Consider the following 25,234-nt stretch of genomic DNA (forward strand, 5'->3'; position numbering starts at 1 on the left):
CCCCACAAATTACCCACAGAGAATTTCAACGGCCCAGCGTTTGAGTTAAGCGTTTAGCATCTCCAGTTGCGCGTATACTATCCAAAGCAGACGTGAACTGAGACAGCAGCCGCGGACATACCAGTGTCCTTGCCCGCCTTGAACACTTCTGACCACAATTTTCACGCCACGCCTCGTCTATCTCACTTCCCTCATTCCACTTCCGAATCCAGGTCACTGGTTACGGCTTCCATACGGTAATTCAGGACAAAGGCAACGACGACTGATGTGCGAACCTATCTTTCGGTAGCTGGAAGAACGCAACAGTACATCTTGCCGGAGGTCACGTTACGAAGTTCTCCGCTTGACCTGAATGCTACCTGGTTCTAGGATGCCTTTCTTTTCAAAAAATGCACACTGTGTTGTAACAGTAGCACGAGCGAAGAAGAAATGATCTCCTTTAGGACTCCTCTTTCGTACGGTTCGGTAAAATACGGTCTTCTTCGTCAAACACTCTGTACTCCTCGCTGGAGTGCACCTGCATTCGTAAGGTCATCACTAGGCAGCTACCCCGAGCCGCTCCAGAACTCTCAGAGCCTCTCAAATAGCCACTTGAAAATCCCAGAAAGAAAATCTCGTCTGTTCATGACATTGACTGTGATGACCTAATATGGAAGGTGAGTCAGCCAGCGTATTGATGGGTCGCACAAAAGACTCTTACACTTGAATATCATTCTTAGATACCGACATATCGCTTGACCAAACCACTCCAATGCACTGTTTTCACCCCCATAAATGGACTAGATATTCCTGAATCAAGCTGAACTGCATCAAGATCGATTTGCAAGAGACAAGGAGTCAACTTGAACAGAGATGCCTTCAAGATTCAAGATTCAGGACCATCAAGACCCTCTAGGCCATCAAGCCATCAAACAGCGCCAGACCAGATCAAAGTGAAGCGATGAAGCCTGCAGGAGAGACACACAAAGACCAAATCGAAAACTATAAGTTTATCAGTATTTCCGGGCAAGAATGACAGAAATGCGAGTTTACCTGAAGACGCATTATGACTCCGAGATGCCTCCGATACTGAGATTCACACATAATTCCGATGTCTCCTCCAACAAAGAGCAAAGGTTTACATTTTCCTATCTGCAAGCGGCCCAAGAGATTCGAGCATTGAATTTACAACAGACCGCAGAACCCGGGCTCTGCAACGTGTGGCTCCCCCCCCTCTGGAGTAGACCAAGATCAGACCTTGAAGAACCACCCATCGCTGCCACTGAACATTGAGACAACGCTGAGGCTGCATCCCATCCGGATTTTGTGGCCAGAATTTCTTGTGAGCAGAGGTCACCTTGACGATTCCACTTCTCCAAATAGCTAATTGTTGGTCCCCCTGCATCGTATTTCCTCCTTTCTCCTTGTGGGCCTACATCCCCTCTTCTTCAGTCAAAACACTGGCATTCGTAGTGACGAGAGGGACCAGCGAGAAAAAACGAAGCATGTCGCAGATGAAGGTTATCGCCTCAAGACAAGACGCGAGTCAGCTCGTTTCGTGAAATTCTCCGGAATCTGCCAGCCTCTCGCTTATTATGAATTCTCCCCAACTCGTCACTAGTCCAACAAGCCACCCACCTTGCCTCCTACCTCTATTGCGCTGTCAATGCTGATCAATGTTGGCAAATGAAGTCCCCCATGAACCGACTTTTTCTTTCGGGATTTGCGAGCGTGCCTTTAGTTCCATGGAAAGCTGCCACAAACTCGATAAGAAGTTGATCGCACTCAGCCCTCGTCTCGCGCCAATCCACGATGATGACGTCCTCTAGTCACCACGAAAAGAAAGAAAAAAGTAAAGTAAATGAAGGAACCACTATTTAGAAATCCGGCACCTCATACAGCAAATTTTTGGGTCATGGTGGCAACGTGCGGAGCGGACAGTAACCTCAAATCTTCGATGCTCCCAGCAGTTAATGCCATGTCGGACTTATATTCTGATTCTGTTGACGTCACACGTCGACCAGAGGAAGCTTGCCAATTAAGCTTCGGTCGAGGTTCTAATGTGGAACAGTATACGACCATTCTAAGCAGAACGCATAGATATTTCTGCTGTGTTCAACCATGTTACTCATAAATACTTGCGTCCAGTGGCACAGAAAGGGCCGATATGCTGAAGCGTTTGTCCACATGGATCATTGTACTAGAATCAAAGTGCTTAAGTTGAATTTTGCAAGCAAGCACAATGCTGTCTCTAAAAGTATATATAGTGATAACCTTCTGGAACGCTGCCCCTTCCGATGTTTTACTCGTTTCCAGAGACTTTCTTCAATACAATAGATTGAACCACTGTGTCTTCTGGAGGCAAGAGCTAGAAACGTTGAAAAGAATTCCTATAGTGCTATCTGAAGTTTAGCCTTCTAGTCTATTTACCTAGAATAAAGCTTAAAGGCTAGTAAGAAAAATTTCTACAATGCTTCTGAGAACCATCGTTTCGAATCCATCCAGTACTAGTGTCCACTGAAGTGAGACTTGATGAAATTCTTCATGTTCTGTTGAAGGGTGCGGCAAACACAGCTTTTTACCAGATGCTGAGAGATATTTTTGATCGCCAAGTCGAATAGATTTGACGGGGAAACCAGTTAAGACACGTCAAAGATTCTGTACAGATGGAATTCGAGAATTCTCTCATACACAGAATCACTTGCTAGTCCTTTGACATCAGGATAAGCGTGCATCTAACACTGTATCCAGCGTGAGTGGACCTGAGAGGCTTTCGGTAACACGTACATGTCGGAAGACATTATGGAAGTCGAGCACACATTACTGCCTTAGTTGTCCATCTCTCTTTCGCCCATCTTCACTCTCGTTCCTCCCTGACATCATCTCCCTGTCTCGAAAGTTATCCTAATTATCCTTCCTATTTTGTACGATAGAACATGTGGACTATCCAGTGCAAAGACACGTATTCGCGTGGCTTGTAAACGTTTGCCGTCCTCTTTGAATGTGGCTTGCATTCGTCCTCCAAATCACTCGAGATACGCTCCAAGGAATTCAGCATAAATTGAGTTAAATTGAGTGTAGCCTAGGACAGACCGAAATTCCGTGATACTGCGACGAGGATACACAATCGGCAAGGATCCTTGAAGGTGAGTTGCAAGCGGGAACTAAGCGAGAGTGGCACGGGCTGGCAGATTCCGACTGTTCAAGAAGCGGGCTGACTCGCGTCCTGTCTCGAACCAAACTGCATTCGTGTTGCCGTCTCTTTGCGTCTTTGTCAGCTCTACCAGCCGCCTCAAGATCCAAGCGGAGGGATTAGGAGGGAAATGAGGAACCAGGTCGAGCAGGGAAAGAAGGGACCATAGAAGAGGGTGAATTTGGATTGATGAGATGAACGACGTAGTCGTTGATACCTTGAGGTACGTCTTACTTACAACATTCGTTTCCTGGCCATACAAATGGCATATGGAACATCTTCAAGTCGAACGAGTATTCAAGCTAGTCGACAGATTTTGTCTTGTGGGTGGATTTTGATCTACTGGGGTAGTCTCCAGTTCTTTCGTTGACAAGCACAAAATCCATTACTTGCTCCTTTGTTTCCTTCAAGAAGATTTCATAGGTCTTGATATTGCTTGTCCGCCTTGAAGTGGGTTTCATTCGAACGGTTGTCGATGTCAGAATTGGTGTATGGATCCCGACATGTGAACCGTTGTTGGATGCTAGGGTTCTTCCAGTGAAGTTAGTACACTTGCCTTCTCCTTATTTCGGAGACACTAATCCTGTTATCAGCCCTCAAGTTGATCTTGCTGATCCATTTTCGATTTCCAGTCCCTTGACGACTTGGATATTTGAGGGTTCCTCGTTCAGGAATCAAGGCTTCTCCTTGCTTTTAGAGACTTCGACTTTGATGCAGCCCCACCTTGAGGAGTTCGCCTTTTCCTTCCTTTGTAAAGATGCATGAACTACACCGAATGGTTGTAGTTTGAGCAATATTGTGATACCTAGGTATGATATTCAGCAGAGGTACGTGTAGCTTATTGTCCGAACCCATCAAAACCCTAGCTGACTCACCCCTTCCAAATAAGGATATTTCTGCTGATGCCACTTCACCGCTGGACGCAGTTTCTCTCGATGCACCTTAACGTGTTTCTGAAGCCTCTTGAGAGTACAAGAGGAGATAGGAGAATCCGTTAAAAGACTTTTTGACCGAAGCGGAGATGCAATGACGAGAGGATACAAGCTATTTCATGAAGGAAACCAGAGCTGTTGGCCACGATGGCACACAAGATACGTATGAACCCCAAGGAAGGCGAGTCCTCGGTGCAAGGTACTATAGGCTTCTGGAGATGCAGACTCTTTTCAAGCAAGAGAATTTTCAAGGCAATCAGGCAAGCATAGAATTTTGTATTGCAGCAGATTTCCAAGACCTCGCAGCACGCTCATCACACTTCACTGATCGATGTGCTTGTGTAATGATTGTAACGGTTCGACGGTTCGTGTCCAACGACCTGTATGGAAGGCATATCAAATGGCCAGGAGGGAAAGGAAGTAGGAAGAGGGGAAGAGTGAATAGGTGTGACGAGAGAGGATGCAGGGTTCGGAGGTGATGAAGAGCAGCTGGGGGACGGGAGACAGAGGCCAGTACATCCGTCGTGACTGTCTGTTGATGTTCACCACGGTTGTAGGGTCTGTCGCCGCACCTGGCACATTAATGTTTAGACTCATATCCTAATCGGTCCACAGGCGCCGCAAGGAACATGCGGGATGCTGCAAACCTCGACGGGAGCAGATTCTACAGGACAAGTGATGATTTGCCTCCGGGATTCGCAATCGTTCTTTATGTCTCGCGACCGATTGGGTTCTACAAATGGAGAACGCCTTCCTCGCTTAGCCGCAATACATTCTTTCTCTCCAACCACCACCATCTAGCCATGGCAGTTCGCGTTAAGCGTCCTCCGCCCGTCCCCTCACCTTACTCGAAGCCCACTGCCCAGGACCAGCTAATGGCCCTGTTCTACTCGAAAACCGACTCATTACTCTCGACAGCGTCGAGAAACTCCAAGTGCCGCCTGTGCGACGAGTTCGTCTCAGGCCCAATATCGCACATTCGCCAGATGCACCTACTCGGTGTACACGCTACCTTCGACTGCCCTATGTGTTTTAAGGCGGTCTCCCTAAACCTCTGCGTAGACCACTTCAAGGTCAAACACGCAGACGCCCTCCTCTCCCCTGTAAAGTGTGGAGAAATCGTCGCCAAAGCACTCCTAGCTACTGGCGATACCCCTGCACAGACACAAGTCCCTAACCCTGAACCAGTTGTCGTTCAACCATCCAGCCCGGCGCCCGAAGCGCCTTCTCCGACACCCACTCGCCGCCTCAGCTGGTCTGAGGAAATGGACGAAACCATGCCCCACGTCAGCATCCTCACTGACGACCCACGCACAGTAACGGGCCAACAGGAGAGGCATGAGGCAGTACAGGCTGCTGTCGCACCTATCCCACACCCCCACCGCAAGGCCGCTATAAGCGGCCTTCTTGCAGTTCGCGAATATGCGAACGGCCTGGCTGATGCCATCCTCGATGCCGAGGATCACTTCACGCCACCTATTTCGGACGAAACCTCAACGGAGGAAATGTGCCGAATCTTCTTTAATTTCGGCGCCCTAACGGGCAAAGTCGCTAACCTTGCCGAACTTCTAGCCAACATCTCGCAACATGACCCAAAGAAGACGGTTGCTGATGCCCTTCGCAAAGCATGGGACAACGGTTTCTACACTAACCGCCCTGAACACGCAGCTGCAACGTCCTCCCAGATACAACTTGCCATGATGACCAGCACTGCGTCAGGCCTGCCGACAATTAGCCCCCCAGTTGGGCAAACACACGGAATCCCAGCTGACGGATCTCTAGCTGACATCATCACTGCCGTAAACAAGCTGGCCAAATCCATTGAAGCCCTCCAGAAGGGAGAGTCGGCGCCTCGTCCGCCCACATTACAACAACAGCAAACAGCTGTCACCACGGAGACACCACGAGGCAACCAAAGGACCTTTGCCCAGGCCGCTGCTGCCGAAGCCCCTTCCAAGAAGACTGTCGTACTTCCAACTCGGCCCCACAAGGCCCCTCCAGCAAAGACGACAAAAAAGGCCCCCCCAGCACCACAACGTACCTTCCGTGACAGGAAGATCCTCCTTCGCACAGAGACCGCGGTAAACCCCATTCCGGTTCCCCCGAAGATCGTCAAAGATCTACGCCAGTTCTTGTGGACGCATTGTAAAGCCAACCTCTCTGGAGGCCATTTTTCACTTGACGGCAAAACACTCAGCCTGGATTTCCCGGCAACGACTGCTGCAAACACACAGGAAATCGCCCGTTCCGTATCCGATGTATACGAAACCACATTCACAATCCAACCTCTCTGCACCAAGGTATTCAACCTCTTTATTCCGAACGTCCGTGTCCGCGACTACGAGACACAGCAGATATACACACCTGCACAGCTATGGGACGAAGTTCAACAGAACTACCAATTCGAACCAACCGTCCTGGCTTACCCAACTCGTTTTGCCACCCCAGCAGATAAACTTGCAGAATGGGAATTCTGCAGAGTACAAGTACTGTTACTCATGTCTCGAACTGACGGAATAAAGCAATTCATAGACACCTGCATCAATGCCTATGTATGGATGTTCAGCAAGAAACGCTGTCTGGAAGAAGGGCGATCCCAGTCAGGCACTGTACAATGCACAAGATGCTAGAGCTTTGGCCACAACATCAATACATGCTACAGACAACTATGTTGCCTGTACTGCAACAGCACCCACACTGCCTCTGCACACAAACACACCAAGTGCACCAAATGCAAGCACGAGCCCATCTGCAAACACCACTACAGATGCCCAAATTGCTTCGGCAAACACTCTGCTGTTGACCAAGAATGCAAGAGCCAACTGCAATGGGCTAGAGCATCCATCCTCCACAATTGCAAAAGCATACTCACAATACAACAGATTGCTGACATTCCACAGGTGACAATTTCGCAAGAAGCAGCAGAACACTACATGGCACAACAGGTACAGGCCTCACGTTTTGTAGTAGCAATGCTAGAACCTGCCCACGGTTTCATACAGGACCAGGACAAAGTGATGGACAACCAGAACAGTAACAGAGAGTCAGAACTATCATACGTCACCCAACAAGAAGAGATGCTTGAGGGTGTTGAATACAAGACTGGCCCCGCCAATAAACGTACCAAGACCAACCATTAAATGAACAGTTTTTTCTATAATATTAACCTGCCTCCTACGTCCCCTTTCTCCCCTATTATTTCTTTCAATTGCAATTGCAGTTCCTCCACATTATATATGCTCATTCATATTCTTGAACTTCACAGTGTCCAGCCAGTAATCATAGCCTTACAAGACCCTCTGATTGCGAAAACGTTTGTCAAGACCAGAGCCAGGCTAAAATCATACCCTATTGTTCCAGCAATACTAAACTACTACCACCTACTACTGCAATGCAAGAAACCGGATGTTGTGTTCCTCATTCGCAACTATGTTGTTGTTGATATTGTCAGTCGATTCTCTCACAGTAACAATATCTTCACAATCTGCTACAACACCCAGACAATCCTCAATGTGTACTTATGCAGATATGTGAAACGACCCATAACCGAGGATGAAACGTTCATACATCACCTTGATCTGCCAGACAACTTTTTAATGATAGGCAATATCAATAGACAACATCCAATCTTTGACAGCACTCCCCATGCAGACAGACTTGCTATGTATGCAGCACCATGGTTTGAATGGCTGGTCGAGCACAGTCTCCTTATCCTATCATCCTCCCTACCATTCACATACAAACTCAGAGATTCAATGTCTTCCCCCAACGTAGTATTCACAAATCACTCAGTAGTGTCTTGCAATATCTTCACGTCCAGACATTACAACCACTCAGTAATTGCAATCAGCACACATAACCCACCACGGATGTGTCTTCCCCCAGTAATAAAGGAACGACATACAGGGGCGTGGATCGAGAAGTTTGCTCAAATTCTCCCTCCTTTTATGCTTGATCACCCACTGAACACGAAACTGGACTTAGACAGGTTTTTCAAGAACATCTTCACGCTGGCAGCCAACACGTTCTTCTTAGACAGTTCAAGACCATGTACCCGGTTTGAATGGTGGGACGACAACCTTACAGAAAAGCTCATAGGTTTATCCGACGAGTCATCAGCCACAATAACACGAGCCATCCTGAACCACAAACAGGACTACTACTTGACGAAGGCTGATCAGTCTAACTGTAGAACTCTCTGGATGGCCGCCCGGCAGTACAAACGTAAGGATCCGTGTCCCATAGCACAAATCAACGACAAAGATACCTTTCTCGGAATGGACGAGGAGTTCACACAGGCCTACTTTTCAGACAGGGCCTCAACAGTCTTTGCCCCTCTACAATACAATCCCAAAGTAGAAGGCCTTGACGACTACTTCACATTCCCAGAATTCATGGAGTCTCTACACCAAATCAATAAGTCTGTTTTGCCTAGCATATCCGGACTCACTCGTACACCCACAGAAGCACTGTGCCATACGTTTGATCATATGTTTGCCAATGTACTACAATGGATACAAGATCTGGAATATATTCCCACTCCACTCAGACGTACACAGGTGTCAATCATATCGAAAATGAAGGACCGAGCACCTGACTCGCCTCGAGCATATCAGCCTATTTCAGTTGAAGAAACCTTCACAAAGGCAATTGCTAAGATATATGCTGAAAAGTGTACAACAATAATGGAGACCCACCCAGCGTTCCCGAAGGAGATATACAGCAGAAGGAAGCATCTTTCTACAGCGGACGCAATATACGACCTACACGCCTTTGTCAGGAAGAACATCAGAACGACACGAGAACAGTCTCATGCCTGCCCTCTCGCACTTTTCGTTGATATCCAGGGATTCTTTGACAATATTCCTCTAGATTAACTACGAGAAAACCTACACTCTCTCGACGCTTCTCCTCGATTAATAAACATGGTCCGAGCCCTTGTAGTCGACAGAGAGTACCTACTCCATTTCAACCGCCAATCAGGACCCCTGAGACACTGCCCGAATGTTGGAATACCCCAAGGCTCCCCCATTTCCCCCGTCCTGGCAACGATCGCCACATACCACATCATCAACACAATCAAAACTCAATTCCCTGGCATCTTCATCCGGACCTACCTTGACGACTGGGCGTTCGTCTTTTTCGGTGCAAACAGGAAATCACTAACGTCACAAGTTAACGTTTTCCTCCGTTTCCTCAGAAACCGTCTTCACGACATTGGACTCCAACTCGACCCACAGATCAATGCAATCCAGTTCCATTCTAGAACAGCATGGACTCTCCGTGTTCAGGACCAGATCATCCACGTCAAAACCAAAGCGACATGGCTTGGCTACAGTTTACGATCCGACCTTTCGCCCTCTGACCAGATTGCCAAGGTCGCACAAAAAGCCTCGAAACTAACCACGATGACGAGCCATATCATACAATGAACACGCGGCATGCACCCCTACCAGGCACGCCTTGCGTACTTCAACATCGTTCGAAGCACCATGACGTATACAGCCGAGGCCTGGCTGAATCCTCTCGAACACCAACTCAGCCCACTCGTCAAGATCCAAAACATGTTTCTGAGGATCATCGGCACCTTCCCGAAACCAACTCTCGCTGCGGACATGGAGAAAACCCTCTCGGTACTCCCCCTTCCCCTGTTCATTAGGCGACTATCTTGCTGCTTCCACGCAAGACGACGAGCGTACCCACATATGCTAGCCCCTATTCTCTATGCGTCTCATTCAGAAGTCCCGATGACGAACGTCCTGAGCTATCGAAGACCAATTATTGTGTCAAAGCAATGCTCCAACTGCAAACGATTCCTTACCCCCACAAATTTCAAAAGACATAATTGCGTAAGGACGGAAGCCCCCCTACGCAAATGTACACATTGCCACTTCTCGTTCAGGGACCTACGGCGGCACAAATGTCCTGCCATACAGGGTCAAACCGCACGCCGGGTACTACCAAGCAAAATCCCAAATCAGGCAATTCATCATCTCGATTCTACAAATCAGATGATAATTGCTGCAAAGGTGCATGTCCCCATATCTCCCTTGCTCATCAAAGATAATCTAAAACCTGTCGAAATGGCCTGAGTACTCCACTTGCCAGACACTGTGCAGATCACATATCACCCAGAATCGCAGACGACCACAGTCAAAACTCACACACAGTGTTTCACAGTACAACACCCGGAGAACATCTGCCACACACAGGCTGTCCTCTATACAATGAGTAGGGTCATGAAGGACCTCCCGCTCCATTCCACGATTGCCACGAACTGGAAGTTAGCCCTCGAACATCTCTTAACATTAAATGAGTCTACCGAACTGACGCGAGATGTGTCGTCTCTTGCGAACGAGCAACAAATCACCCTGATATGGACACGTCGGGCAATCATGCCCAGATTCAAGGCAACTAACACTGTGTACAGCAATCGATCATCCTTACGTGGAGTTCGCAGTCATGCCCTAACAAATTCAGATCAGCTATGGGCAGAACGGTCCCATGGAGCAACCCGCAAGCCGCAATTTCCTCTCCGGTCTGCACTCCCCCGACAGGCACAGGTTCTACACCTTCGCTTACAAACCGGAACGTGCAACACACGTTCCTTTACATATCGATGGAACGAAACCCACTCTAAGGAATGTCCGCTCTGCCACAGCGAGGACACGCCTCTTCACCGGATAACTAGATGCCCAGGAATCCTCTTTGACGACCGCATACGACGTTTTCGCAATCGGACCAAGGACCATCCACAAAGGCTAGATCGTTGGCTAGACGCTAAGTTCTTTTCTTCTAATTATAAAGACATTCTATATTGTATGTATGCTTACTATCCTGTAGATCATGGATAAGGCCTCTGCTCTGTCTCTCAGTCTATTTCATCTCTGTTTTGCAGTAGATAGCTTCACTATAGGTATGGTTTCTGTGGATTGGTTTTCTCCTGCTTGCTGCAGGTTTTCCACCACAGTTTTAGTCCAGCCTACCATTTGAGAGGTCCTTCTATTAATTGCTTCTCTCTCACTGCATATTGTCACTCCTCCCTGAAAGACCTTTTTTTTACATACCTCGAGCCTGCAGATACGCATGTTGAAATTGTTTAGTTTATTTTGATAATGGCAAATACATTTTCTGTCGACCTAGAATGCTTCTACCACCCCAAACCTCTCCGTCACCCCCCTCTCACCCGGCTTGCTTGAAGCAACTTTCTTCCTTGCGCCCTCTTTTTTAAACTTAATCCACGTTCTTTCCCTTTGTTTTTCTGCCGCTCCTGTCTTCCATACTCTATCAACACCTAAAAAATGACACGTGTTACTTGTGCCCCACCTTCCCGTCCTCAGCCGCCCCAGCTTGCGATCACAATTCAGAAATGCCAGAGGCGGTATGCGAATCGCCCGGTAGATCATTTTCCTTGGAAGGATTTCCATTTGAAAATGTCAGGACATGGATATGTTGTGGGCACTGATTGGGCAATGGTGCGAATGGTCTTTCTCTCCAATAGTTAAGCAATCGTTGATTAAGGTGATAGACAATGTTCGATACGCGTACGGACGACCAGTTCTTTGACCGTAAACGCTTACCGACGGTGGGTTTTTAGTATCACGTAGTCCACTCTGAAATCCTCAGGCTAATGACTAGCCGTCAAACCAGATCGATGAAGACACTGAAGTCCTATTCTTTCACCTGTTCGACCCACTTAAGTACTCAAGTGGTTCTCTGGATCTTAATGTAGCGGAGGGCACTAGGGATCAGTCACTCAAGCCTGTACAGGAAAGCGTTTGCAGGAGAGTATACGTTGGGACAAAGGTGCGATTGTGTTGTTAAAATCTCCTTGTTGGAGATGGATTTTGGATTAACTAATTCTGATATACACTTAGTCCGCCCTCTCGTAGATTGAGCTTAGAGCTCGGAGCCTCTACTATCATCTTTTCGGGCGTTCGTAACTGTACTCCACTATTCCTTGACTCATTCCCCGTAATAGCACAGAGGAAGCAAAATATATCTACTACTTGAGCTATTAGCTATGCGTAATTGGTGTAGATTGTACATATTATAGAACTTCGTTCTTGTATCTGAATTAATAATAAGCAAGCAACAAGCATGCATTCGTTCATATAAAGTGTCCGCGCCAGCAACAGGTGGTAGGCGGAAGGCTAACCCGTGCGATAAAGTAGTCGAAACAACAGCAATACTATGATACAAGTGAACATTCCTAGATGGTTTGAATAAGAGAAACGAAAGAAATTGCACATAGATGCTACCAGAAAATGAACCCAAAGCCCAATTACCGAATGGTGATTTTTCGACTAAAAGCAACCAAATAATTTTCCACAAAAATCGCAAACACCACGAACAAACCGATTAACGGCAGACTACATCGTGGGCAGTAAATGATATGTAGAACATGGAAGGAGCACTAGCCACGCACTTTTGTTGCTACGAAGAGCCTCTTCACGACGCCTTCGCGTCTATTCATATCCAACTGGCGGATCTCTTCTAAGACAGTGAGGTCCACGCCGTCTCTTGAGTATCCAAGTGGTTCGCAGGGGTGGAAGAATCGCACTTCTGTCCCTTCGTTTATCTAGCAGGATCAGAGTTAGGTCAAATTCAAAGCGTACAGTACGCTAAACTCAGCATACAGTTTGTAAACGTTTTGGATCAAAGAATTGATCATTTCTGCGAGTATCAAACGTTGTCTAAAACATGCTCGCTTGTCATTTCGAACGGTACAGAGCCGAGCGACCGAACCGTACCATCGCCCAATCAGCCCCGACGAGAAAACCATGACGCGACATTCTCAAATCCTCCCAAGGAAATTTGTCGACCGGATGGCTGTCATTGCATCTTCGGGCCTCACGGGACGCAGTTGCGAGATGTGCAGGTCGAGGACGAACAGGTGGGGTAGGGGGAACAGAAAGTGTCATTCTTCACGCATCGCCTAAGGGTATCGAAGGCAGGAAACACGAGGGAGGGTGAAAAATGACGAACGCAAGAGAAATGAGTCAAAGGAAAGACAGAATCACTTCAAGCAGACTGAAGGAGGGGAAGAGAAACGAAGGCGGAGAGGTGCGGGTGGTAAAGACATCATAGCTTTTAGGGGAGCAACGAATGAATTACAGACAAGCGAGGGCGTCGTCCGTTTTCAGCACCAACTCGATCGCCAAACCTCGCAGCACGCGCCTACGAATACGGAGGCAAATCACTGCTCATTAAATCTGCTTCCGTTAAGTCCTCAAACGTCCCGCAGCTTATTCGCGAGGAACTTCGACAATTCTGAAAATTGGATTTAGCATGGAGTATCTTCAGTTGAGCCTATGCTATCCGAAACAGAGATGAACTAAGGCGAGAGTAACCGCGGACATACCAGTGTCGTTGTTCTTCTTGATCACTTCTGATATCCAACTTCCACGCCTCGCCTCTTCCATCTAGGTCTCGCTTCACTTCAAAACCAGGGGTCTGGGTACGGCTTCCATGAATGCGCACGATAAGGGATGGCGATGATCAATTTGCAAACCTATCTCTCGGGAAGCATGTTGAACGAGGTAGGTAGGTCTGGCGGCGTGTCGTATTTCGAAGTCTTCCGCTTTACCCCAACGTTTGCTTCACTCTGGGGTGCTATTCATCCTCAACAGTCCTTTCTGTCTGGAGCTGAGCATGTTGAACGTAAAGGCGATCTCGTTTATGGGATTTCGTCTCTCGCCACGTTCGTATACACGGTATCCTTCGCTAAAAGCTGTATATTCTCGCTGGTGTGCATCTGCTTGTATCACGACCTCTCTCGCCGGCTTGCCTCAACTACCCTAATACTCTCAGAAGCTCCTCGGTATCCAATCGAGAACCCAGAAGGAAAACTTCGTCAATTCAAGACATCGACCGTGATGACCTAATATGGAAGGTGAGTCAGCCAAGGTTTTGATGAGTCGCGCAAAGAAACTTACATCCTCTGAAGTTTGAACATCCTCCTTTCATAGCGAGATGTCACTCAACCAGACCCTCCAATGCACCTATTTCACCTCCAAGAGTGAAGTACATATGCCCAAATCAAGTTGAATTGCATCAAGATCAACTTTCCAAGAGACAAGGAGCCAACTTGAACAGAGAAGCGGTCAAGATCCTCGCAAGAATCCTCAAGCTATCAAACAACGCAAGATCAAGTCGAAATGAAGCAATGAAATACTGAGGAGGGGCTGCGCAAAAACCAAATCGAAAACTGTCAACTTTAGCAGCGTTTCAGAACAAGTAGGAACAAGAGGGAATCGACTCTTTACCTGACGAGCCCAATGACCTCAAGATGCCTCCGATACTACGATACATGCTAAACCTCTGATATCCCCTCCAGCAAGGAGCAAGAACATGGTCCAAAATTCACGTCTTCTCTATTTGCCGACAGTCCAAGAGATTTGAGCAATGATTATCGCGTATGACATTTCGCAAGACCCGGGCCTCCGTGAAGGTGTGGCTTGTCCCCTCTCGAGCAAACCATAATCACGAGTCAAGCAGCACACATTACCATTGTGAAACGTTAGGCCAACATCAAGGATGCTTCCCACCCAGAATATGTGGCCAGATCTTTTGTTGGTGGGCAGAACTAATCTTGTTGCTCCCACTCCTCCAAGAGCCACGTCCTGTTTCCCTAGAGTCTGTTCCCCTCTTTTCATTCATCTTGCGGACAGCTTTCTCCTTCCCTTCAGTCCGATTCTTGGGTTCCACGGTAACGAGGAGGGTTGGCAAGAACCAGGTATATTGCAGATGAGGGCAGTCGTGTCAAGACAGGACGCGGGTCAGCCCTCGGAATCTGCCAGCCACTCGCTTAGGACAAGGTCTCCCCAACTCGTCACCATTCCAGCGAGCCATCTACTTCTCCTCCTACCTCCATTCAAGCTGTCAATGTTGGTCGATGTTGGCAAATGAAGGTGCCGTATGAACCGATTGGCTTTTTTCGGAATTTTCGGGAGCGTGCATTTAGTTTCGTGGAAAGCTAGTGCAAACTCGGCAAGAGGATAGACACATTCGCCCCTCGTCACGCAGCAATCCCTTCATGACATCCTATAGTCTACGACATCGCAGCCAAAATATATCAAGAAAATTTCGGAATTATACATATTCGCAATTGTCGCCGCTCTCGAACAAATAGCAGCTGTGTGCCGGCAGTCGTTTTGTTCAGCCAATATCCTTCTCAAGATCGCACAATTCGTCTAAACTAGCCAACGAGCCTTTTCAAAGCTCACAAGTAGCTGCAATTATTTCTTTTCCTTATTTCAAGATGGATAACTAATTGCGAATGAATCCCAGTATACTCGCGGCTTAGAATAGCATTAACCCCCAAAAAAGTAGCTAACAAAGAATAAATACAACTAATTTCACAGAAAAGGTGTTGCATATGACTACGGCGTGTTGCAGGGCTCCCAGATTGAGACGGATGGGCTGCATGTTCATGAGTTACAGTTACAGGTATTGCGGAAGGACTTCATCAACTGTCTTCCTTGGGCCTCCCCCGAATTTCTCCAGAAGCTCTGCAAATGACGCATGGTCTGAAGGGGGCGACGTATTAACAATGTTATCGATTTTTAGTTGCTCAACCTGAATGGATGAGGTTCATGTCTGACATTCGACACTTGTCTCGAAGACTCACCTGATCTCGTGTCAGCGTTAGGACATTCGGTGGGAGCTGTTCGAGGACGAGTCCTTGCATCTTTCCAACTGCATATGGAAGCGATAGAATCGGTCGACGACGTCCAGTATACTTCAATACGAGTCTCATCATTTCCTTGTACGTGAATACTAAAAATTCATCTATTAGTATATGAAAGCTGAATAATCTAAGCGATCGCACGTACTATCTGGTCCGCCTGCCTCGAAGACCTTACCACTGGTTGCTTTCATAGCTTGGTCCTCACTCCGAGAGGCAATTTCTACAGCACGAGCAATGTCTCCTGCATAAACAGGCTGGAATTTCGTTGTTCCCCCACCAAAGACTGGCATGAAAGGCAAAAACGTGGAAAGGGTCGCGAAGCGCTAGGAGACAAGCGCCGATACTATTCAGCAACAAAAATGTATAATAGAGTTCCTGAACACTCACAGCAAAGAAGCCGTCACCTGGACCGAAGACGAGGCTTGGCCGTATGATTGTTGCATCCGAGCAAATTTCCCTTACAGCATTCTCGCCAAGCGCTTTCGTCCGTGCATATGGAATATGACTCGATTCATCCGCCCCAATGGCACTGAAATGTATGATTTTCGCTCCGTGGAATTTTGCCGCCTGTGCAACGTTGCCGGCACCTTTCCATTGAATTTCTTCAAACATCTTGGGTGTGCCATGCAGAACCCCGACAAGAGATACAACTACGTTCGCCCCTTCGAATGCCGATTTTAATGTGTCTGGTTTTGTGATGTCTGCTGGCACGGCGGAAAGCATCTTGCCATCCCCAATTCCAGGCTGTAATTTGTTGTATAGACTGTCGGGCTTGCGCGAAGTCAGTTGAATATGGCGTGGCAGTTTGGTCGTTGAGCTTGCGGCAATTGCTTTAGCAATGTACGAACCTACAAAAATCGGTGTCAGTGGTAATACCTAAGAGGGCAAAGCACCAACGGTATTATTGATATCTACCTAGGAAGCCTGCACCACATATAACGATCTTTTGGGGCATGGTGGTAACTTGCACAGCGGACAGGACCCTTGAATGAATATTCAATGCCACCAGCAGTCAATACCAGATTCAGACTATTTTGAATTTGCCTGACGTCATTCCGCGATCAATCGGCGGAAGCCGAGCCTCGTATTTCAGCCTGATTCAGTGCGCACATGACTACTTGTCATATGCAGAATTCGCAAATATTTTGTGCCCTGTCCATCCATGTTGCTCATAATACTAACATATGCATTTTAGTACAGAAATAGTCTACACACTTGATCATTTTTCCACTTGGATTATTGCACTAGGATTGAATTGAAGTGCCAAAGTTGAACTTCACGGACAAGCTATAGCAAAAGAATTATCTCTACCTCCAGAGCATCTACGGTCCTGTGTTTCGCCAATTTCCAGGGACAATTTCTCAATCGGTACCAACATGCCTTCTGGAGACAAGAGCTATAACAGCTGAGGAAATTCCCGAATGTTATTTCGACAGACTGCCTATGGATCTATCTGCCTAAGATAAGACTGAACAACTGGTAAGAAATCGGTTACTATTCTCCCGACAAGCATATTGGTCATCCACCAGAACAAAGGTTGCCGAAGTTTCCGTATTCTGTTGAGGATTCGGAAAACCTACCCCATTTATGAGATGTTGAGAGACAAATCTCCGCTCACGTATTCAACTCAATTGAATTAGATAGAAATGTCTAGGTGAGACAAATAAGAGATTTGGTAAACGAGAGAATTCTGAGAATTCGGTCCCACACCGAATCCTAGGTAACTTGCTGGGCCTTTGACGTCCGGTTAAGTTCTTATCACACACATTGTACCTGGTGTGGGGGGAAGCTGAAAAGCCTCCAGCAACACGACTGCATCGGAAATAATTACGGAAAGCGAGCGTACACGAGGGCCTCACTCGTCCATCCTTGAGCCATCCTCACCCAGTCGTTCCTCCCTGCCGTCATCTTCTTGTTTTGAATATAGTGCTTATCTTCCGTCACATTTTGCACGATAAGAAATATGGACTATCCAGCACCAGCGACGTGCATTCGCGTGACTTGTAAGCGTTTGCTGTCCTCTTTGAGTGCGGTTCAAGTCCGTCTTCCGAATCACTCGAGATACGCTCAAAAAAAAACTGGCATAAATCGAGTTAAATTGAGAGGAGCCTACAACAGCCGAAACTTCTCGGTGAGGACGAGAAGATATGGCGGGTCGACTTTCCTGAAGGTGGGCTGAAAGCGGGAACTAAGCGAGTGGCTGGGAGATTCCGAAGGCTCAAGAAGAGTGCTGACCGAGCGAGTCGCGTCCTGTCTTGGACTCTTGGACCAGATTGCACCCGAATCGCCGTCCTTTTTACGTCTGTACCACGTCCTTTAATGACTTCGAGATAAATGCGGATCGAGAAGGGGGGAAATGGGGGACCGGGTCGAGGGGGGAAGGGTAGGATTGATAAAAGAAGTTGGTCTTGTTTTGTTCAAGAGGAGGTGTAGGCGTTGATGCGTTGAGGTGCGCCTTGCTCACAAAAATTGCTGTCCGATCATTCACGAGCAAGCTTGAAAGTCGACCATGTATTCAAGCAAGTTGTCGGATTGTCTTGCGGTTTGATTTTGATTCGGTGGAGATGGGATGGATAAGCCGAGCCACGCAACGCAGGGTCTCCAGTTCGTTTATTGGCAAGCACGAAATTCATTACTCGAGCCGTTTCTTTTTAAGAAGCCTTTCGTTGTGTTCTGGTACTACTTGTTCACCTTAGGGGAGATGTCACTTGGACAGGCTGTCAGAATTTGAAGACAGATCTTGACATAGGAACCATCGTAGGACCTAGGATTTCCTTAGGTGGAGTCATTCTATCTCTCTTCTTGGTCTTGAGGTACTGATACCGGTATAAGCCTTCATATTGATCTTGTCATGGTGTGGACTTTCAGTCTCCAGTAGCTTGACGACTTGACGGTTTTTGAAGATTCTCTGTTCAGGTTATCACCCTATTTGCTAAGGATGAGTCGACTTTGATGCAGTCCACCTTGGGGTTTGCTTTTGCATTGCATTGCAAAGGTGCAAAGGTGCAAAGGATACACGGAACGGCTGAGGTTGAGTAACATCATGGTATCTGGGAATGATATTCAGCGCGGAGTGTACGTTTTGTCTATTGTCCGAACCCATCAAAACTCCTGCTGACTCACCCTTTCCATATTAGTACATTTTCTGCCAATGCCTATGCTATGGACACGGTTATGCTCTGTACTCTTGAACGGGTTTCTGAAAGCGTGGGACGGCACAAGACGAGCTCTGAGAACCAATTGAAAGACCATAGGATGCAAGCAAGGATGCAGCAGTGAGGAATGCACGAGGAGCTCCATGAAGAAGAAAGCCAAAGTTGTTGGATACTGTAGAGCACGAACTACGCATGCACCTTGAGAACGACGTATACTTAGCGAGAAACTATAGCCAGACTTCCTAGGATGCAGAAACTTTCCGTGCAAGAGGGTTCCCAAGTCAAGCAGGCTTAGAATTTAAATTGCAACACAATTGCAACAGAACTGCAAGACACCTTGCTTCGTTCATTGCGCTTCACCGATCGACAGGGCTTTTGCGATGGCCATAATCGTTCTTGCCGCACATCCTGTATGGAAGGCATATCAGGTGTTATGGAGCGGAAAGAGAAGGGAAGAAGGGAAGAGAGGGAAGAGATGTGGCGGGGAGGGTGCAGAGTTTCTGAGGTGATGGAGAGCAACTGAAGAACAACGCATGTGACCAGTACGTCCGTCTTTACTCCCTGTTGATGTTTACCTTGACTGTAGAGTCCACCTGGCGTATCTTCGGTATTTAATCCGATTTTCTAATCGGTTTAAAATCGCCTCGAGGGACTTGCGGGATGCTAAAGAATCCAACGGAAGCAGATTATACAAGAGATGATTTGCCTCCGCCGGATTCGCAGTCCTGTTTTGTTTCTCGCGATCGAGGCGGTGCTGAAAACGGACAACGCCCTCATCGCTTGGCCTCAATTCACTATAGGCATGGTTTCTGTGGATCGGTTTTCTCCTGCTTGCTGCAGGTTTTCCACCACAGTTTTAGTCCAGCCTACCATTTGAGAGGTCCTTCTATCAATCGCTTCTCTCTCACCGCATTTTGTCACTCCTCCCTGTAAAGACCTTCTTTTTTACATACTTCGAGCCTGTGGACACACATGTTGAAATTGTTTAGTGTATTTTGTTAATGGTAAATTCATTCTGGACAACCTAGAATGCTTCTACTGCCTCAACCTCTCCGTCCCCGCCTTTCTCTACCTTTCTACGTGCTTGCTTGAAGCAATTTTCACTCGTTCTCTCTTTCCTTAGCTCATCTCACATTTTTTCCCCTTCATTCTCGCTGCCCCTGTCTTCTATACTCTATTTCAACACGTAAAAATGATACAACGTACTACCTCTACCCCAACCGCTCGTCCTCAGCCCTCTCAGCTCGTAGTTACATGCCAGCAATGCCAGAAGCGATATGCAAACCGTCCGATGGATCATTTTCCCTGGAAGGATTTCCATTTGAGAATGTCAGGACATGGATATGTTGTAGGTACTGATTGGGCAATGGTGCGGATGGACTTTCACGGACAGCTGAAGCGCGTGCTGATGACAGTGTAGACGACGTTCGATACACGTACGGAAGACCAATTCTTCGACCGTAAACGCTTACAAACGGTGAGTTTCTAGCACCATTCCCCCACATAAATGTCTAACGGCCGGCTGTCATACCAGATCGATGAAAACACCGAAGTCCTATTCTTTCACCCCTTCGACCCGCTTAATTACTCAGTCGAATCTCTGGATTTCAATGTCGTAGAGGAGGACAGGGATAGGTCGGAGAAGCCCGCGCAGGAGGGTGTCTTAAGGAGAGTGTACTCCGTGACGAAGGTACGGATCTTACGCTCTGCTACTTGCAAGGTGCATGAAGCAGGTCTGATATACGTGCAGTCCGCCCTCTCGCAGGTGGAGCTCAAAGCTCGGAGTCTTTACCATCATCTTTTCGGGTGCTCGTAACTGTACCCAACGGCTTTTTGTTTTGACGAGTCCTCTATTTACTTGCTCATACTTTGTGATAGCATCGAGAAAGCGAAGCACATCTACTATCTGAGCTATTAGCCATGCGTAATCGGCATACATTGTTTAATATACATCGGTGTTCTTGTATATGAACTACTATTATAGAGAACAAACCACAGACATGCATTCAATAATATGAAGTGTCCGTGCTAGTAGCAGGCGGTAGGGAGAAAATTAGCAAAGTAACAAGAATACGTAGTCCGTGAAAATTACAGACAAAGATGGAGTGAGCAACATATATTGGAGGAACAAAAACCAGAATGTTTCAATCATCGAAAGCTAGGCGGACAATGCTGTCTCGCAGCGACTCAAGTGCCAGGAAGGTTCGAAGTTCCTACGCACCTGAGTCAGTAGCACGAATAAAAGGTTAGCTGAAGTAATGGCGAGACTGACCCTTACGACATCGACAAGCATATTGTTAGGTATGAAGACGAAGCGCCATTCGCCTTGTCTGAGTGGCCTTAGAAGTCCGTTGACGACGTCCTCAATTTCGATTCCAGGTGTCGGGCCGATGAAGACCTGCACAGCAACATTATGATTTAGAGGTAAAATGGGAGGAGTGTTCTTACTATCTGCACGTTTGGACCCCTTGGAATGACACACGCGTTCTGAAAAACGTTGTAAGTCGCAAAGCAAAAGGCCTTTCCCCAATGAATGGTCACCTCGTTGCATGGTTGATGATCATCGCGCTCCATTTATTAGGGGGAAAGGGTCTTATCCCGCGATGCTCTACAGCGCCGTGAATTTGCTTCCGCGACGTGGATTATTCTTATTCAAGTGGATCGCGGAAGAGGAAAGCAGGTCAGGGGAGGGACTGGCTGCTCGCTAAACTGCAGCCGACACAAAGATATAGTCAAGCTGACGCGGACCGAGAGCGAAGTCAGCAATCGAAAAGGCGACAGGCACATTCCGTTCGGACGCCAATGAAGGAAACTGAATTACTATATACCATAACAGCAGGGATGTCGGGTTCTTCCGATAGCTCGGTGCGGGATGGACATCGTGTCTGTTCAGGAGAAGGGGGCACGAAAAATTATCGAAGAAAAGGAATAGATAAGTGGACATCGGGTAATTAACAAAGGAAAAGGAAAGACCCTTTCCTGTTCGTTCGATCTAATCTTCAAGAGAACACCTCTCCGTCCCGTGGGAGTGGAACGCCGCTCTGGAAGGGGAAAGCCGTGCATGTTCGTCAGTGCGTGATGCAAACACGAGGCTGAGCGCTTTGCTGAACGAAGCTGTTAGATGAAACAGGAATAGTCAGGATACGATGGGGACTGCGCAGCAAACCACTGGCACAAGCGTTGTGGCGAAAATTGAACAAATAGGCAGTCTGATCCCTATGATGTACCAATGATTATTGCAGTGTTGTAGCTTGTTTGCCTGAGATGCTAGCGCGACGCGGAAGCTTTCCTTGCCGGCGGCGGACTTAGACGGGCCAAACTGTGCGATTGTCTTTCACAGTGGCACGCCCTTCAAGTGACGTGTTGAATGATCCTGCGGTAATTTAAAGTTGGCTGGACAATGCAGAAGCAAGCCTGCGTTCCGGCGCAGGTTGACATTTTAGCCGATCAGCATTTCACAAGCGCCATACATACGGCGGCGTCGATTTACTCACCTGATTACCGCGTCGGCACATCAACGAGCAAGGACAGCTCTTACGAGTTCGGGTCTCCCGAAACAAGGCGACATTGACGTGCTGCTAGCGTGTAACAGGTTACAACGCATCCAAATGGTAACGGCACCGTTTACGGATTTGACCTGGGAGCGCTTCTTGAATAATACATTCAAAGCAAAATTTCAGGACTTGTCCAGACTCTACTTATTCTTATTCCTGAAAGTCCGCGAGCCCAGATCGACCTTTAGAATTAGAGGAAGTGGATTGTGAGTCCTTGTGTGCTGCATTTAGCATGATCGGCGCGGTAAAGGGACACGTGAAGAAAGGTCCGTTGTCTCCGAGGTTCCGACGAAACTTCCAAAATAAACTCGCCATCCCACGATAGAAAGTCACGGTCTCTCGGCTTGAGATCAAATACGAAACCGTGACTTTGGAAATAATTCTCTTCGGATTATATATATACGATAACAGCGCCTCCACCATGAGGTTCCGCTCCTGCGAACGACCCCAGTGTCCTGGACGATGACCACTAATGAGAAGTCGGATCATGCGCTCATTCAAGACGTAGAACGACAAGATAGGAGCCGGCCGTCGTCTCCAACTCATGCACCACAGCAGTCGGTCCCATACAGCGTGCTCTTGACATGGGAGACATGGACTGTGGCAGGGATGGCTGCGCTTGGAAGTCTGTTCAGGTCAGTAAATGGCTTTAAATGCGGCGTTCATGCATTAAATGGTTTCTTGTGCAGCCCTCTTAGTGCAAATGTATATTTCCCAGCCATTCCAGTCAGTACAGACAGTTAGGCTTAAAATGCACTTATTAACTTGGCTTAATTCGTCAGACAATCTCTAAGGCCTTCCATGAATCGATTGAGAATATCAATTTAACTGTGACCGTGTATATGATCCTCCAAGGGATATGTAGGCGTTAAGCACACTGCTTTATAATATCGAGATCTCACGGCTATTTAGCTCCGTCCGTCTGGGGTTCCATAGCGGACCGGAAAGGACGAAGACCATCGTTCATCTTCTGTCTCCTAATCCTGTTATTATCCTGTATCGGTCTTGCTCTGATGCCGACATCTGCGTACTGGTTACTCGTCGTCCTTCGTTGTGTGCAAGCAGCAGGATCCGCAAGTACTGTTGCTCTCTGTACGTGTTTAACGCTTGTCTTATAAGGGATCATTCAGAACTTGATGGCTATCTATTCCCACAGCCGCAGGTGTGATTGCAGACATCATTCCAGTGGAGCGACGCGGCGGCTATACAGGAATTATAAATGTTGGACCACTGGTATGAAGGAAATGATAATGTTGTTCATTCTATGCCTCACGCCGCTGTCTCCAATTTTAGGTTGGTCCTGCAGTTGGGCCCGTAATAGGCGGTGTTCTGTCTGAAAAACTGGGATGGAGGTAAATATATGAACTTCTATCCAACCTCGTTCATTCCGATTAATTTATCTGTTAGGTCCATCTTCTGGTTCCTTGCAATCGCATCAGGGAGTAGCATGTTCCTGTTCATACTGTAAGTTGTCTATCTCTAATCGTATCAAAGCTCTTTGACAGGAATTCTTCATTGGTTGAAGCTTCTTTCCCGAGACTCTACGCAGTCAAGTTGGTAATGGCTCGATTCCTGCACCAAAATGGAACCGGGCGATTATCCCCATAATTGGACGCTCATCACTTGACATGGAAAGCGAAAGACCACCTCCCAGGCCTCTTCCCAACCCTTTCAAATTATTTAAAGAGCCGGACTTGATGCTGATCATGTTCGCCACGTCTGTCGTATATTCTACCTTTTACGGTATCACCGTTTCCATCTCCTCGATTTTTGCCGATGACTACTCATTCCTTAATGAGACGGAAATTGGTCTGTGCTTCCTGAGGTAAGAGTTCTTCTCACGTTCGGCACGTTACTGGATTCACTAAGACATTTGTAGTATTGGAGGTGGATGCATTTTCGGGACGGTCACTGCAGGTCGACTTCTTGATTGGCAGTTCCGGAGGGTGAAAAGGAAGTTCGAGGCTTCCCAGAAACATGACTCGGAAAAGAATCGCGACTCTGCCGAGACTCGTGACGTCGCTTCCTCGTTGAGCGCGTATGACAATTTCCCGCTTGAGAAGGCCTGCTTGCAGACGCAGCACGTTTGGATCGTTCTTTTCTCAATATGTACCATTGGTTACGGTTGGTCGTTGCAATCAAAGACGAGTATTGCTGTACCACTTATCTTGCAATTCTTCTGTGAGTAAATATTACGTCAAAATGAAGTCACTTACTTATCAAGGACACCTTAGTGGGATTTTGCATGACTGCATCAATGACGAACATACAAACGATAATCATAGACTTCTTTCCATTGCAGGGGTCCTCGGTTACAGCCGCAGTGAGTGATCACAGGGTCCTTGATTTTTACCCACCAACTTATGTCTTTACAGTTTAATCTTGTTAGATGCCTAATGGGTGCTGCAACGGTATCAGTGATCAATATAATTATAAATGCGATAGGAGCGGGGTGGACATATACACTGTGTGGAGGACTTTGTTTCCTAACATGGCCTCTATTACTTGTAGAGTTGAAGATGGGTCCAACTTGGAGAAGGCGGCGGGAGGAGCGTAATCGGAAGGCAAGAGAGACATCTTCATGAGCTAACGACTTCAGTATCGGGCGTTTTTGCATAAATTATTATGGGCTGCTTACCTAGATTATTCCTTTGTCTTTTCTCGTAATGATCATGACCACGGTAGCTAAACGTTTATCCATGGCGGCTTCAAAATATTCCTATATAATT

General features: G+C 47.3%; 8 protein-coding genes across 8 annotated transcripts; 5 read left to right on the plus strand and 3 right to left on the minus strand.

The window, feature by feature from the left end:
- Nucleotides 1–7,973: 7,973 nt before the first annotated feature.
- Nucleotides 7,974–8,981, plus strand: FOMMEDRAFT_154704 (uncharacterized protein; the record flags this gene model as incomplete). The annotated part of the gene is made up of 1 exon (XM_007265155.1): nucleotides 7,974–8,981. The coding sequence occupies one exon, from the start codon at nucleotides 7,974–7,976 to the stop codon at nucleotides 8,979–8,981; it is 1,008 nt and encodes a 335-aa protein (XP_007265217.1).
- Nucleotides 8,982–11,405: 2,424 nt separating this feature from the next.
- Nucleotides 11,406–11,996, plus strand: FOMMEDRAFT_154706 (uncharacterized protein; the record flags this gene model as incomplete). The annotated part of the gene is made up of 4 exons (XM_007265156.1): nucleotides 11,406–11,579; nucleotides 11,633–11,689; nucleotides 11,743–11,910; nucleotides 11,982–11,996. 4 exons carry the CDS (start codon nucleotides 11,406–11,408, stop codon nucleotides 11,994–11,996), a joined length of 414 nt encoding a protein of 137 aa, XP_007265218.1.
- A 748-nt stretch (nucleotides 11,997–12,744) lies between these two features.
- FOMMEDRAFT_19012 (uncharacterized protein) lies at nucleotides 12,745–14,641 on the minus strand (the record flags this gene model as incomplete). Its single annotated transcript, XM_007265157.1, has 4 exons — nucleotides 14,043–14,641; nucleotides 13,469–13,987; nucleotides 12,858–13,377; nucleotides 12,745–12,800 (listed from the first exon to the last, which is right to left on the minus strand). Coding segments are annotated over exons 3-4 (227 nt in total), but the record flags the coding sequence as incomplete, so codon positions are not given.
- Nucleotides 14,642–15,549: 908 nt separating this feature from the next.
- FOMMEDRAFT_84121 (NAD-binding protein) lies at nucleotides 15,550–16,751 on the minus strand (the record flags this gene model as incomplete). The annotated part of the gene is made up of 5 exons (XM_007265158.1): nucleotides 15,550–15,684; nucleotides 15,737–15,885; nucleotides 15,942–16,119; nucleotides 16,184–16,644; nucleotides 16,712–16,751. 5 exons carry the CDS (start codon nucleotides 16,749–16,751, stop codon nucleotides 15,550–15,552), a joined length of 963 nt encoding a protein of 320 aa, XP_007265220.1.
- A 2,088-nt stretch (nucleotides 16,752–18,839) lies between these two features.
- FOMMEDRAFT_154712 (uncharacterized protein) lies at nucleotides 18,840–19,075 on the plus strand (the record flags this gene model as incomplete). Its single annotated transcript, XM_007265159.1, has 2 exons — nucleotides 18,840–18,871; nucleotides 18,934–19,075. The coding sequence occupies 2 exons, from the start codon at nucleotides 18,840–18,842 to the stop codon at nucleotides 19,073–19,075; spliced, it is 174 nt and encodes a 57-aa protein (XP_007265221.1).
- Nucleotides 19,076–20,143: 1,068 nt separating this feature from the next.
- Nucleotides 20,144–20,767, plus strand: FOMMEDRAFT_154713 (uncharacterized protein; the record flags this gene model as incomplete). The annotated part of the gene is made up of 4 exons (XM_007265160.1): nucleotides 20,144–20,320; nucleotides 20,372–20,428; nucleotides 20,486–20,641; nucleotides 20,702–20,767. 4 exons carry the CDS (start codon nucleotides 20,144–20,146, stop codon nucleotides 20,765–20,767), a joined length of 456 nt encoding a protein of 151 aa, XP_007265222.1.
- A 231-nt stretch (nucleotides 20,768–20,998) lies between these two features.
- FOMMEDRAFT_166975 (uncharacterized protein) lies at nucleotides 20,999–21,688 on the minus strand. The gene is made up of 4 exons (XM_007265161.1): nucleotides 21,493–21,688; nucleotides 21,400–21,438; nucleotides 21,224–21,349; nucleotides 20,999–21,164 (listed from the first exon to the last, which is right to left on the minus strand). The coding sequence occupies exons 1-4, from the start codon at nucleotides 21,523–21,525 to the stop codon at nucleotides 21,096–21,098; spliced, it is 267 nt and encodes an 88-aa protein (XP_007265223.1). The 5' UTR covers nucleotides 21,526–21,688; the 3' UTR covers nucleotides 20,999–21,095.
- Nucleotides 21,689–22,967: 1,279 nt separating this feature from the next.
- On the plus strand, nucleotides 22,968–25,090 carry FOMMEDRAFT_82874 (MFS general substrate transporter; the record flags this gene model as incomplete). The annotated part of the gene is made up of 11 exons (XM_007265162.1): nucleotides 22,968–23,140; nucleotides 23,195–23,231; nucleotides 23,288–23,366; nucleotides 23,418–23,597; nucleotides 23,662–23,738; nucleotides 23,799–23,857; nucleotides 23,913–23,969; nucleotides 24,031–24,330; nucleotides 24,385–24,686; nucleotides 24,740–24,828; nucleotides 24,881–25,090. 11 exons carry the CDS (start codon nucleotides 22,968–22,970, stop codon nucleotides 25,088–25,090), a joined length of 1,563 nt encoding a protein of 520 aa, XP_007265224.1.
- Nucleotides 25,091–25,234: the final 144 nt, after the last annotated feature.

The sequence above is a fragment of the Fomitiporia mediterranea genome (assembly GCF_000271605.1).
Source record: "Fomitiporia mediterranea MF3/22 unplaced genomic scaffold FOMMEscaffold_5, whole genome shotgun sequence".
NCBI classification, from domain to species: Eukaryota; Fungi; Basidiomycota; class Agaricomycetes; order Hymenochaetales; family Hymenochaetaceae; genus Fomitiporia; species Fomitiporia mediterranea.

Excerpts from the sequence above, each read along its gene's own strand:
- FOMMEDRAFT_166975 (XM_007265161.1), bottom strand. The coding sequence starts at position 21,525 with ATGGAGCGCGATGATCATCAACCATGCAACGAG. Across the intron at positions 21,350-21,399 it reads GGGGTCCAAACGTGCAGATA|GTCTTCATCGGCCCGACACC; the intron begins GTAAGAACACTC and ends GTTGCTGTGCAG. Across the intron at positions 21,165-21,223 it reads TGCTTGTCGATGTCGTAAGG|GAACTTCGAACCTTCCTGGC; the intron begins GTCAGTCTCGCC and ends TCAGGTGCGTAG.